Raw genomic sequence first — 12,279 nt, 5'->3', positions numbered from 1 at the left:
CTCAGTCGGAGCAGGAACTCGAACGGTGAATTGCGATAGGGTGAATAGGGGAATCAAAATACAGTCGGAATAATTCTCAGCAGCAGTTTTATTTTTTTTTTCAACGTTTTCCCGTTTCCAAAACAAGAAGCACACCGCCTGTGGCGCATAACGAAATTATGCCCGTACAAACAGATCAGCCACTTACTATATCGGGTGGTTAATTAGCGTTCGCATTTTTCCGCCTTCTTCTTTCACGCACATGAATAGCTGCACACGCTTTTACAGAAGCAGCCATCGTGGCGAATGGTTTAGCGTTCGTGTGCCCGACAAGAGGTCTCATTGTAAACTACCAGCTCAAAGAACAGGCGAGCTGCCAGGGTCGCTTCGTGATGGGAGCTGGTCGAAGGCCAGACCGGTAATGAGCTGGGCAACACCACGACGACTTCGACGTCATCAGCGCCACACTCTTCCCTTAAAGCCGCGCCATGCTGCAGAGCAACTAACAAACGCGCAACGCGTCACCACGTCGCGGATTGGCAACGGTTCCCACCAGCCTGCGTTGTCGCACATTCATTCCGGTCGAGACCAGGGAGGCGAGCAGTCCACTTCGTGAGCACGCAACAGCGAGGTGTTTCATTTTCTCGCACCTTGCCTCGAGGACTTAGTGTAACCCGAGGAAAGTGTCGCCACAGCCATGGAGTTTCTCACGCGTACCCGGGCCACGCTGTGGGCTCTACTGTACGCCTGCTGCTTCCTGAAGACAGGTGAGTGATCTGCTTACAAAAGCGTCTTCCAAAAGGCGGGCGTTGGTCCCGACATGCGCTATTTGTGGGCGTCAAGGACACACGTACTTGGTACAGTGCTTATATGTCCCACATGAGTGATGAAATAGTCAATAAAACTTAGGGAAGGTACTGCCATCAACTGTCACACAATAGTGAAAAATAAAGTCGCTGCTAGAGAGGAAATATTGTCAGGCTATGTTCAAACTTTGGAAAGGTACTGTGTTTAACTGTCACACAATAGTGAAAAAAAGGTTGGCTGTGGTTTAGCTCTGCTTAACCCTAGCTGAATTGCGAAAGCAACGGTTGCGTGGCTACGCTTGTGGCGAAGTGAAGAGTCGGAAGCATAAGTATACTCACCATCATTTTCATGCCACAGCCGGTCGCACACGGAATGTGAAGCGGCGGTAAAACTCTCGCGTGGTCGAGTCGTGCTCGCCCAGTCTTTGTGCAAAATCTGCACGACGACCACTTTCGACGTCTGCAGACTCAACGACTGAACCGGCCAAAGCCCTCTTCCTTCTTATCTCGAGGCTTGTAGCGCGCTCTTAATCCGTTTCTGCAGCACGCCGTCTTCTAAGGGCTTCATTGCGCCTGCCATTTGTGACTACGGCATACGAGAGTGGAGCGAAAGTTTTCGCTGCGGGCGACCGAACGTTGCATCGGACACAACCAGCGTTCCGTTGAACTCAGCAAATTTCACCGCCGTTTTGAGGTGGTGGTGGTAAAGGCGTTTATTGGATCTAAAAGTGGGGAACACTTAATCCCCGCCTTTAAGGGTATGACGCGATAGCGTAGGCTATCAGCCCACATATAAAGGCCCGCTTTAACCAACCTGTATGAACGTGCCTTAGTGGCCTATAGAGGTAACGTCAATACTAGGATCCTGGCAGGCTGATTCAGACATAACCAACCCATGTGAAACGAGGTTCCCAAGTTGACAGCTTCTGCCATTTGCGGCTACGGCATACGAGCATATGCGACGAGTCGAGCTAGCTGGCGTAGTGCTGCTTTCGCAAGAAAAGTCGCTGCTAGAAAGGAAATAGTGACAGGCTTTAGTGAACATTTGGAAGAGCCGGCCCCTAACTATCACGCAAAATGTCCATTAGTATAGATCTTCATGTTTTCATGTTCTAGTTTTATTAAATTTTTAACGTTCTTATTTGACTCTGCCGCATGTCACGGTACTCAAAACTAGCGGACACATACTAGCCCCCGAAAGCACATAAATGCTGGGTATTTTTCTTCATTGCTGAGGTTAAGAAACGATTATGAAACTGGCCTGTAGACCAATCTCACCCACTATTAATGCGCCAGCTGGCGGCCAGCGCCACTTCAATTAAGGCACCACAAGTGCACCATTCCCGACACCAGGCAATCCTTAGCGTATTCGCCCTTTATGTCCCGAAACGCGCGAGTTTTGCAATTAAATATTCTGCGCAACCGCTGAAGTTAAAATCGAAGATTGATTCTCGTTGGGCTAGTTGGTTAATCATGACTTCAATAACAGCGTCGGCAGAAAGAATTACATAGTCATTCGTACTAGTCGCGCTGTGTGAAAAAGAAAAAGAACAACCTTTTCTGAGCTGCCATTTTCCCTACATTTCATGTAGTCTATAATCCAAGCAGCCTTCTCTCTCTCCTTTTCCCCGTTCCGAAGTCGTGTGCCAAAATGTCTAAAGAAGCATAAGGATTGTCCACATTCTCCAGAAGAACGTTTGAGGGGAAGGATAACTTAACAGCGTCTCTCTTTTTACGTCCGTATTGTTTCGACCCAGCCATGTACAGATTGAGTAACCCGGTCTTAGTTGATGAAATCACTGAGTTATGAAACAGTGTGGTGATGCTACCTTTGTTTCTAAATTTTGTATTGGTGTCAAATTGATGTTCCGTACGTTTCTCTCCCCGTTGATTTTGCTAGTAACTATATTTACACAGCTTAGGTCCTGAGCTAAAAACTTTGCCGTAGAAAGCAGCCATCCTGACCAGAAATCTACGCGTTTTTTTTTTTCTTTCGCATCTTCAAAGTTGCACATCTGCTGGCTACAGTATTGACTTGCATGAGGCATATCGTAATGAATCTCTCATTGCCTTTACATTCTTTCCGCTTCCGTCATTCCAAACAACACAACTAAAATACACACCGCTGTCCTCAGCTGCTGCTATTAAGTGAAAGAAAAAAGGCCACAAGAACTTCGGAATTTCTCTCCCTATACTATTCTTTACCGCGCATCTATCAGGTGAATACGACTTATATGCCTTTCTGAGCATTCATCTCCATTTCCATAACTGCACCCAAACCCGCCTCGGTCGTATAAAAAGATGACGAGCTTTTGAAAGTGCTTATTTCCCAGCTTTGACATCTCTAAGGGCTAAGCGCCTCATATATAAGATTCTCTCTGGGCGGCCACTGCACGCGTGAGTTTCGTCATGCGCGACTACGACCTTCTTTACTCCGTGGAGGTATCTATCCTCCTCAGTTAAGTAAGTGAAAGTTTGCGCATGAAACCTGGTTTTTCGATACGCCAACCCCGTTCCTCTGCACAATTTGGCACGTGTACACTACCGCCATCGTGGTTTGTTAAGTGGCGGCTCCTGTGAGTAATCACGAAAAAAAAAAAGCAATTTCAGTTGTCTTGAATGCATTTCCTTCCAACAACATAACAAAAATTGCACATGTAGGCTTGACAGAATGGCAACATAACGTAATTAATGAAAGGTAGAATGCCAAATATGAACATCAATAGATGCGAGACGTCGCGCCATCTCCCAGATAGAGTTCACGTATGCTAGCATAGCAAAAATCTGTCACAGACTTTACTTTAAACCCCCCCCCCCCCCCCCCTCTCTCCTCCATGACGTGATCTTGGCATGCCCTTGGGAGTGAGAATACAATCAAATTCAAGCGTTCTGCTTACTTCACAGGCCGACTTGCTTCACACGTGTAAACTTTTTAATTGTTACAGATGAACCTGCGTAATCAAAGTGTGGATGCCGTAGTGTAACTTAACCTGGCCATGAAGTCCCTATACCTCCATCAGCTGATAAGGTACGTTTAAAACAAATGTAGGGCCCAACTAATGAGGACCGAGAAAAAATGACAACGCGAACGCTATTAATGCGCCTGTCCCTGAATGCTCGCTGTACAGCCCCAACTAGCTGAACAATTTGTGATCTTGAGCAGTCAAATTTAGCAGCATTGTGGAATGTTCTCTCCTTGAATATTATTTCGAATAACTACAATCTCCAAAATCCTCACAAAGCATCCACTCCTATTTCAACGAAGTCTTTGGCTCATTTGAATAAATATATATTCACGGAAACAATGACAGAAATACCTACTCGAGACTTCGCGAGCAGGTTATGTACTATAGTACCGTATTGAAAGTACCTTTGTTTTGCAGTTCTAGTCTTCTAGTAAATGCTGCTTGCAAGTATGATGGCCGGCACCTTAGATTAGGGAAATAAAAGAAGACTATGGCGTCTTCAAATGCCACCTTTATTTCATGGTGATGGACACACTGAGCTGGGGAGAAGAAAGGTTGGTCACAGATATCAGCAACTTCTCTTCCTCGTCCACAATTTATTTAGCGAGCCGGTTTGTCTTAATCTCCGGGAATAAATACAACGAAGACACTTTTAATTTTTCCGCTTCGTAGATTCGAGTCCATCAAGTGTATTTTGTGCCAGCTACTTTCTCTCTACACAGGTTTCCAGAACACCTTAAAAAAATCCTTAAATATAAAAAGACGAAATCACTAGAAACAAGTATACATCAAAAGTTTCTCTTGGAAAGGAAAAAGAAAACATTTGACTTGTGATTACCTTCAGTACGTCTCCATGGCCCCAACTGAATTTTAAAAGATTCTGTAATCTATTTCCTCTCTGACGTAAGGCTTCAACTGAAACGCAGCAGAGAAGATAGTTTAGACGACATCAGCGACGAATTCAACCGCAAAGCATGACGCAGCCGTGATGGTCAGCACAGTTCAACCATGTTTACAGCGTTGTGCTGGCTCAACGAATGTCCCGCCCGGTAAATTTAGCCAGAATTCCTAAGTACAGTTGAGCTATACATCATCGTCATTCTGAGTACATCCATCGAATTACAAAGGCCTCACCCATAGCCTGTCAATGAAACTTAACTTCGGGCTTTGGACTCCTTTTTCCCGCAAAACTTCCTAATCCCCTCCAGTGACCTGCTTCTGAACGTCGACTGCTATGTTTGCCTTCTCTCCGAATTCACTGTGTTTGGACGTATGAATAAACTTCTTTCAGACCTATCAGAAAATATGCTTGCGAAGTCGCTAAGTATGGCGAACGAAAAAATATTATGTTTAGTGTTAATGAATATCACTGCTTTTGCATAACTCCCTACAGATCCAGATTTCTTGAACATTCATTTAAACTACAATTCAACTGCGGAATATTGTCAGATACGGTAATGAACTTGTTGACGTTAATCGTCTAACATTCCGATCCGTAACAAAAATCAAGCTTTTAAAGCGTTCAATGCATTTGCGACGAGCAGTTAAAACTGCATTACAAAATAGCGGAGACCGTTTTGAGTAATAAATACCAAAGAACTGCAAGCGTTCAGAGGTATGATCCCAAAAATTATCTTGGCTGTCATGCTGTAATATTAAGCTATGCGTTGCGCTCACAAATACTTTCCATTGAAAAAAGGAGGCGGTTGTCCGCAATTTCTGAGTGTGAGGAGTTCCTGCAACACTCGTCTCGTTTCGCGATAAAGCGCTGGTGTTTTTCTTTTTCATTCTAGGAGCTAGACTGCTAAGTTCGATGCACAAGCCGCATTTTTCCCAGGATCCCGGGTTGCCCGCGTATTTTGGAATATGCATGGTTATCCTGCGATCGGTACAAAAAAAAAGCATCATGACTAAAATAGAATGGGGGCAGAAACAGGTCTTAAATACGGGAAGGGTTGGGCTGGAAAATTCTGTTTGCGCATAAAAATCTTAAGACCGAAATTTCTCCACAGCATGTATGCAAATAAAACTATTATGAAAAAGTGTTATTTTTAAAGAGCCACTTTACTTCTCAGGAGAAATCACGCTAATAAACTAGAGCTCATCAGCGCCGCACTAGTGTATTTAACTGTTCATTTTTAACTAAGGCGATTAACGATTCGAGCGGGCTCCCTTAAGAACTGAGGTCTGCCTCTAACATTGAAATATTAAATCAGAGTCTAATTGAGAGCATGGTATTTTAATAATTTCTGAACGCCTGCTAATGTGTGCACATGTTTAAATACTTACACTTTCTTGCCTATGCTTTCAATAACGACGTACTTCCGATATAGGTGTACTGAATAGATAAGTACATAAACCAAAAATCGAAAGTCGATTACAACATATTCTAATGCAAAATTTGAGCGCGGCATTTAGGCTATTTCAATATATTGGCGCAAAGAATGTGTATGTATGTATGTATGTATGTATGTATGTATGTATGTATGTATGTATGTATGTATGTATGTATGTATGTATGTATGTATGTATGTATGTATGTATGTATGTATGTATGTATGTATGTATGTATGTATGTATGTATGTATGTATTTGGTTTGGTTTGGTTTGGTTTGTGGGGTTTAACGCCCCAAAGCGACTGAGGCTATGAGAGACGCCGTAGTGGAGGACTCCGGAAATTTCGACCACCAGGGGATCTTTAACGTGCGCTGACATCGCACAGCACACGGACGCCTCTTCGTTTCGTATGTATGTATGTATGTATGTATGTATGTATGTATGTATGTATGTATGTATGTATGTATGTATGTATGTATGTATGTATGTATGTATGTATGTATGTATGTATGTATGTATGTATGTATGTATGTATGTATGTATGTATGTATGTATGTATGGCTCGTGCCTCGTGGCTCATTCGTTTGGTTACACCGACAAGTGCGATATGACTCAACCGCCACCCCGCCGAGGTGGCGCAGTGGTTACGGCACCCGACTACTGTTCCCGAGGACGCGGGATCGAATCCCGGCCCCGGCGGTAGCTTTTCGATGGAGGCGAAAAGCAAGGCGCCCGTGTGTTGTACGATGTCAGTGCACGTTAAAGAACCCCAGGTGGTCGAAATTTCCGGAGTCCTCCATTACGGCGTCTCTCATAGTCTGAGTTGCTTTGGAACGTTAAACCCCACAAACCAAACCAAACCAATGACTCAACCGCCTAATTAATGGGTGTAATGAGAACTGCGCTCTAATAAATGCCGCTCAAAGAGAAAGTCCTCCGAATGAAGTCACACGCAGTGAGATGACCGCATGGTCATCAAACGTACAATGGAGATAGATTGTCGTTAACAGGGTCGAAGGTATTAATACGATGTCGTAGAAATAGGTTGTCACCGTCGGTTGGAGGTTTCCTTAGAGGGGCACTTATTGCCACCTCTGCCTTGAGTTATATTCGATTGTGTAGAAGGCGGGAAAAACTGATACGAAGAAATAACATAGTAAATTACTTGTTAAGAAATTTTATTTTCTCGCTGGTGCATTTTATTCCGCTCTACAAATATGCATTTTTTTTTTCACTAACATAATTTGCAATTAATGAACTAACAAAGCAACTCAAAAACAACCCATGTTCTACAAAGATTCATCAATTCATAAAAAAAAAGGAATATATCGCAAGCTTCAAAGATTGAAATATTCTTTTTTCTTTACACTGTAAGCATGCCTCCTCGTGACATAAAAGAAATGCAGCCATCGTTGCTGGTAATACGAGCGTCATACTCACTCATCGCAAAGCTGTACCTTAGTCATTTAAACTGCAAGCTATGGGGATTGACTTCCCGACGCGAAACGTGACATACAAGGGTCGCTGTAGTCAACGGCTTTGAGAAAATTTTCACCACATGGGGTCGTTCAATGCACTTTGCTGCCGCGCAGCACTCGGAAACTTTTTTTCTATTTTGTCTCCATCGAAATTCTGCCACCACAACCAGCATTCAATCCCGCAAACTTGACAGCAGCAACGAAATGCCGAAGCCACTGACCCACAGCAGCGGACCGTTAGTAACCCAGTTAGCGATGTTAGTGATTTAAAGATACGAGAGGCAAAATCACATTTTTTCTTTGTTCAAATTCCGCACTAAGGGTTAACTGCAGATCCTTTTCAGCGGGGGAAATATTTGTCGCGTACTTTCATTCGTCTGGCAAGTCCAAGAGGTTCTGCAACCGTGTAGGTGTGAGTAGTATTTTGGGAAGTAAGGACGCGTCCTAAATTATCTCGCCAGCCGTGGCACAACAAACCATAAGTTATCCGACCACCAACGCCTAGGAGACAAACAAGCCGCTAAAATGTGCCGTCCAATCGGCTGGCGGTGTTACGAAATCGCATTTATTTGCATGCGTTGAGTCGCACAAAACACCAGCTTGCTGGCGCTTGGTATTTCCGGCTCACGTCACACACGTACACTTACGCAGATGCACAACTGCACGTGCGCCGAGTACCATAACACTTATTTTACGGCCGGGGCTTCTCTCCGCTTAACCCTTTATCATGGCTAAACTCTCTCGACACTGGTTCCGGCTTTCAGTTTTGGTATTCAAGGACCCAGGACCTGGGTGAGAACTACACTCGGCAAACATTTATAGTTGTACTCCTTGGGGCCCCGACGTTTCCCTAAATACATTCAAGCCCTTTTTAGGAATACTAGGTTGTTTCATTAACGCATAAAATCACTATAGTAATGGTTAATCGACACTCGGTCAGATGTTCATTACATATAAAGCAGAAAAGCAAACACTCTGAACTTTGAGAAGTTCGTTTCAAAAGATGTTTAAGCGGTAACTTCGTCAGGATCATTTGTAAGCAAAAACTCAGCTTGAATATGTTGCAGCTATAGATGTCGATTTAACGCCCTAACCTCTATCGCACTTAATTAAAGCAAGACGAGATTGTGGCGAGTCCCAGACTTGTGCCTAGGAAACGTTTCTCCAACGCGGTGTCGAGAGGTTCTAGCCTATTGTGCTAGCTCGCCTTGTCTCTCTCTCTCTCTCTCTCTCTCTCTCTCTCTCTCTCTCTCTCTCTCTCTCTCTCTCCTTGCGTGCGTGCGTTTTTGATTCCCCCTCCCCTCCCTATTCCTCCTGTGTTCGCCTTGATGTTGGGAATGGGAATAAGAGTTGCGCTTGAACACGCCGCGTTGCTTTCCGTACATTTTCAGGACCAGGGGCTGTTTAGGAGTGTTCAACTCCCTTTTCTTTGGAAAATCTGTCGTGGGCGTTGTGAGCGAAAAATCAAAGGAATGGTTTTGACGCGTGGTAGACGGCCGCTAAAATGGACGGGCATGTATGACGTCACGCGACCACGTGACACGACCCATTTGGCAGGAGCTGCCAGCTTCGCCTTTCAGAGGGGAGGGTGATAACGGAATACAGCCTCCCTGGATTTTTGCATTCAGGTTAATTCAGACATGCTACCCCCTTGCCCACACGGACACGTTAATATGGCTTGATTAAACGGGGATTTATATGTGTGTCGGGAGGTCTTGCATTCAATGTGGCAGCCTACGAATGCATCCTGAAGTGCACGTGCTGCATAATAGAGGCACAAATTAAAATTATTTAGGCGAAATGCAAAAACAAAATACGTGTACGCAAACGAAGATGCACAAGAGACCATTAGCGAAAGCCGTTAACGCTGTCAATGTATATCTTTAAAGACGGAGCATGAATGTCCCCTCCGCGTTTTCCCACCTGCGTTGCACTTCAACGCTACTTTGCTGGCTGATATCTGTAAAGACGATCGTTTTGTTTGGTTCGCAATTTAAAGACCACACTAAGGAAACCCACTAGAGTAAGGCTTCGAGATAGTTGACAACCCATTAGAAAAAAGAAACTTGGCGATTTGGTTTCGATACATATTATAACAGCGAAAAAACGAGGACACTGGTGTCGTCTCTTCTTTGTTGTGTCCTCGTTTTTTGCACTGTTATAATATGAATCTATTGGAAATAATTGAGGCAGGACACACAAAAAATGTGCGATGTCAGTGCACGTTAAAGAACCACAGGTGGTCGAACTTTCCGGAGTCCTCCACTACGGCGTCTCTCATAGCCTGAGTTGCTTTGGGGCGTTAAACCCCACAAACCAAACACAGAAAAAAAGTGATACAAAGAGACAAGTTGGCATACGAGCGCTACGTCAGCCTCTTTCCGTGTACTGTTCGTCGCTTTTTCTGCTTTACGGCGCAATTATTCGTCATGAACTGAGGGAAAATCCATCTAAAAGTGTCTGCTACATTGTGTTAGAGCTCACCTCACACAGTTATGATGCAGTGTGCTCATATATCGCAATCTAGCCACACACATATGTGTTTCCTTTCATGTGCCAACTTATTCAACCTATTTATTTCAAAGCTTCAGATCTGTGTAGGCGCAGCCTTTATACGCTACACATGGGACTACTGCTGAATCATTGCTTCAGCGCAAGAAACACAATCACAGAAAAGAAACAAACACACGGACGAATGCAGCGCTCACGATTCAGTTGTGAGAGCAGCGTTCGTGCGTGTGTTGCGTGTTTTCTTCTTTTGTGTTCGTGTGCCTTCGCTGCCATTATGAAACAATTGTCAGCAAATCACCCAAAAACTTGTTTTACTCAAGGGACCACTGATTGTCGCACGTATCACCATATATATTAATTAAAGCGCTCTGTAGTGAAGCCATTCTACACTTTTAACTATACCAACGTAATCAAAATGACTTTACGAGCTCTGAGGACCGCACAGAATATCTCGGAATTGCTCTCTTCATCTCAAACGCATGTGCGCTTGAGTCCCATGTCATAAAACTTTCACCCATTTTTATTGCCGCTGTTCTTTAATGCACTGTTGCTTATTTCAGCGGTGCTGTATAGATTATTACTGTGCCCTCTTGGGCATTCTGAAAGCTCCCGTCTCAGTCACCTAAGTGGAGGGTGTCATCCCGTCATGCCTGCGTTATATTTTTTTTTTGTTATTATTATCCCCATTTTAATAAAAGGCCAAAAAAAGAAGTAAGGGTGAGTAATAAGTGTCAGAGATGAAGAATGATCATCTTGGAATGCCCAAATGTTTGCCTCTATAGAGGTCGGTCAAGATTACGTGGTATTCATATCCAGCTTTGATTTCCGGCTGAATGCCTATCACCAGTAGGCAGTGGCGCCACGCGTTTGGCAAAGCCTTCATTGCGCAAGGGGCGTCGCTGAGAGGCGCTCCTTTCTACGCTCTGCGAGCAGCACGTGCTCGGAGAGCACAAACGAAGTTCAGCCGCTTTGTTTTTTCTCTCAATGACAACCCCCGCCGCGCCGTCAAGGCCACCGGCACTGACCGCGAAACACGGCGTCAAGAAAGTAAAAGGAAATTGCCAAGTTGCGCAGGGAATCCCGGAAAAGCGTCAACAGCTTCCAAGTGTACACTTGTTTTTGTTCTTTGTTTGTTTAGGTGTTGCTTGTAAACACATTTGTCGCAGACAAGAGTTGATAAACAAACAAAGCCGTCAAATTGAAACTCCCTTCACTGACGAAATATTATTGACGGAATGTTGAAGGTTTTAGTAAACTAAAATACTGAGGATGGTCACTTTTACCGTCAATATACGCGTCTTTTTTTTTTTAATAAACATTCAGCAGGAGTCCTACTACCGAAACCGATTGCGGCAGTAATTACCTTATTTACATTATCTGAATATCGCGCTCATTCGAAACATTTCAGATGTACTAGCAGGCACATTCACTTGGAACGGGGACTACCGGAAATGCCGGAAACCTGAAAAGAAGGACGCCACGCGAGATGTTAAAGACATGGATTCCCGGCCAGAGGGCGTGGCGCCACCGCTCCTCGTGTAGAACGGTGGACTGGAAAAAACGACTGGAAGATTGGTGGCTTAAAAGCAGAGAAGTGACATAATGTTAGTAATGTAGGAACAAAAATTTAATAAATAGAATGATGGTTTAGTTAACCATTCTAAATCAATAATTAAGATATATGGAGAAAAATGAGCATGATAGCTACTGCTACCACCCCGTTTCAAAGAGGACGCTCCTATATTCCATCCATCCATCCATCCATCCATCCATCCATCATGCTTCTGCTCCATCGTCTTCTTTTTTCATGTAACGATATTGTCCTTGCCCCTAAAACAACCTATTTATAATTGTGCGCTTACGAATTAGTTAGTGAAGTGCATGAATTCATACTTGCGACGGTTTTTTTTTTTTTTTTTTTTTTTCTCTCTTGTGCGAGTGACAAAAGTTACATACCGGGTGCTTCTCTCAACTGTTTGCAGATCGTTATTTTAAACCCTGCGAGAGATACGATGATCCGGTCTGTGCAGGTGGAATTTACAATAATGCGGGCGTTATATACACGTTAGCGCTCATCATGAAATGATAAATTAACTAAAATTCTGTTTCAATGGCCAACATTATATTAAGAAATTGAAAGCCGCCAACATAGAACCTGGTTCATTTCAAATATTTTATCTCTGGAAGTATTACTGTCGCGGA

General features: G+C 43.9%; 1 protein-coding gene across 1 annotated transcript in view; it reads left to right on the top strand.

Annotated features, from left to right (window-relative positions):
• The first annotated feature begins 512 nt into the window (after positions 1-512).
• LOC146188391 (uncharacterized) overlaps positions 513-12,279 on the top strand; it is a 63,343-nt gene continuing 51,576 nt past the window's right edge. Inside the window, exon 1 of the mRNA XM_084603758.1 lies at positions 513-746. Within this exon, the coding sequence (XP_084459884.1) occupies positions 677-746 (70 nt within the window). The 5' untranslated portion in view covers positions 513-676. The remainder of the gene's footprint in view (positions 747-12,279) is intronic.

This window comes from Amblyomma maculatum, chromosome 5, assembly GCF_055883805.1.
Source record: "Amblyomma maculatum isolate TAMU_Amacu chromosome 5, ASM5588380v1, whole genome shotgun sequence".
NCBI lineage: Eukaryota > Metazoa > Arthropoda > Arachnida > Ixodida > Ixodidae > Amblyomma > Amblyomma maculatum.
This window is presented reverse-complemented; position numbering and strand designations above follow the sequence as displayed.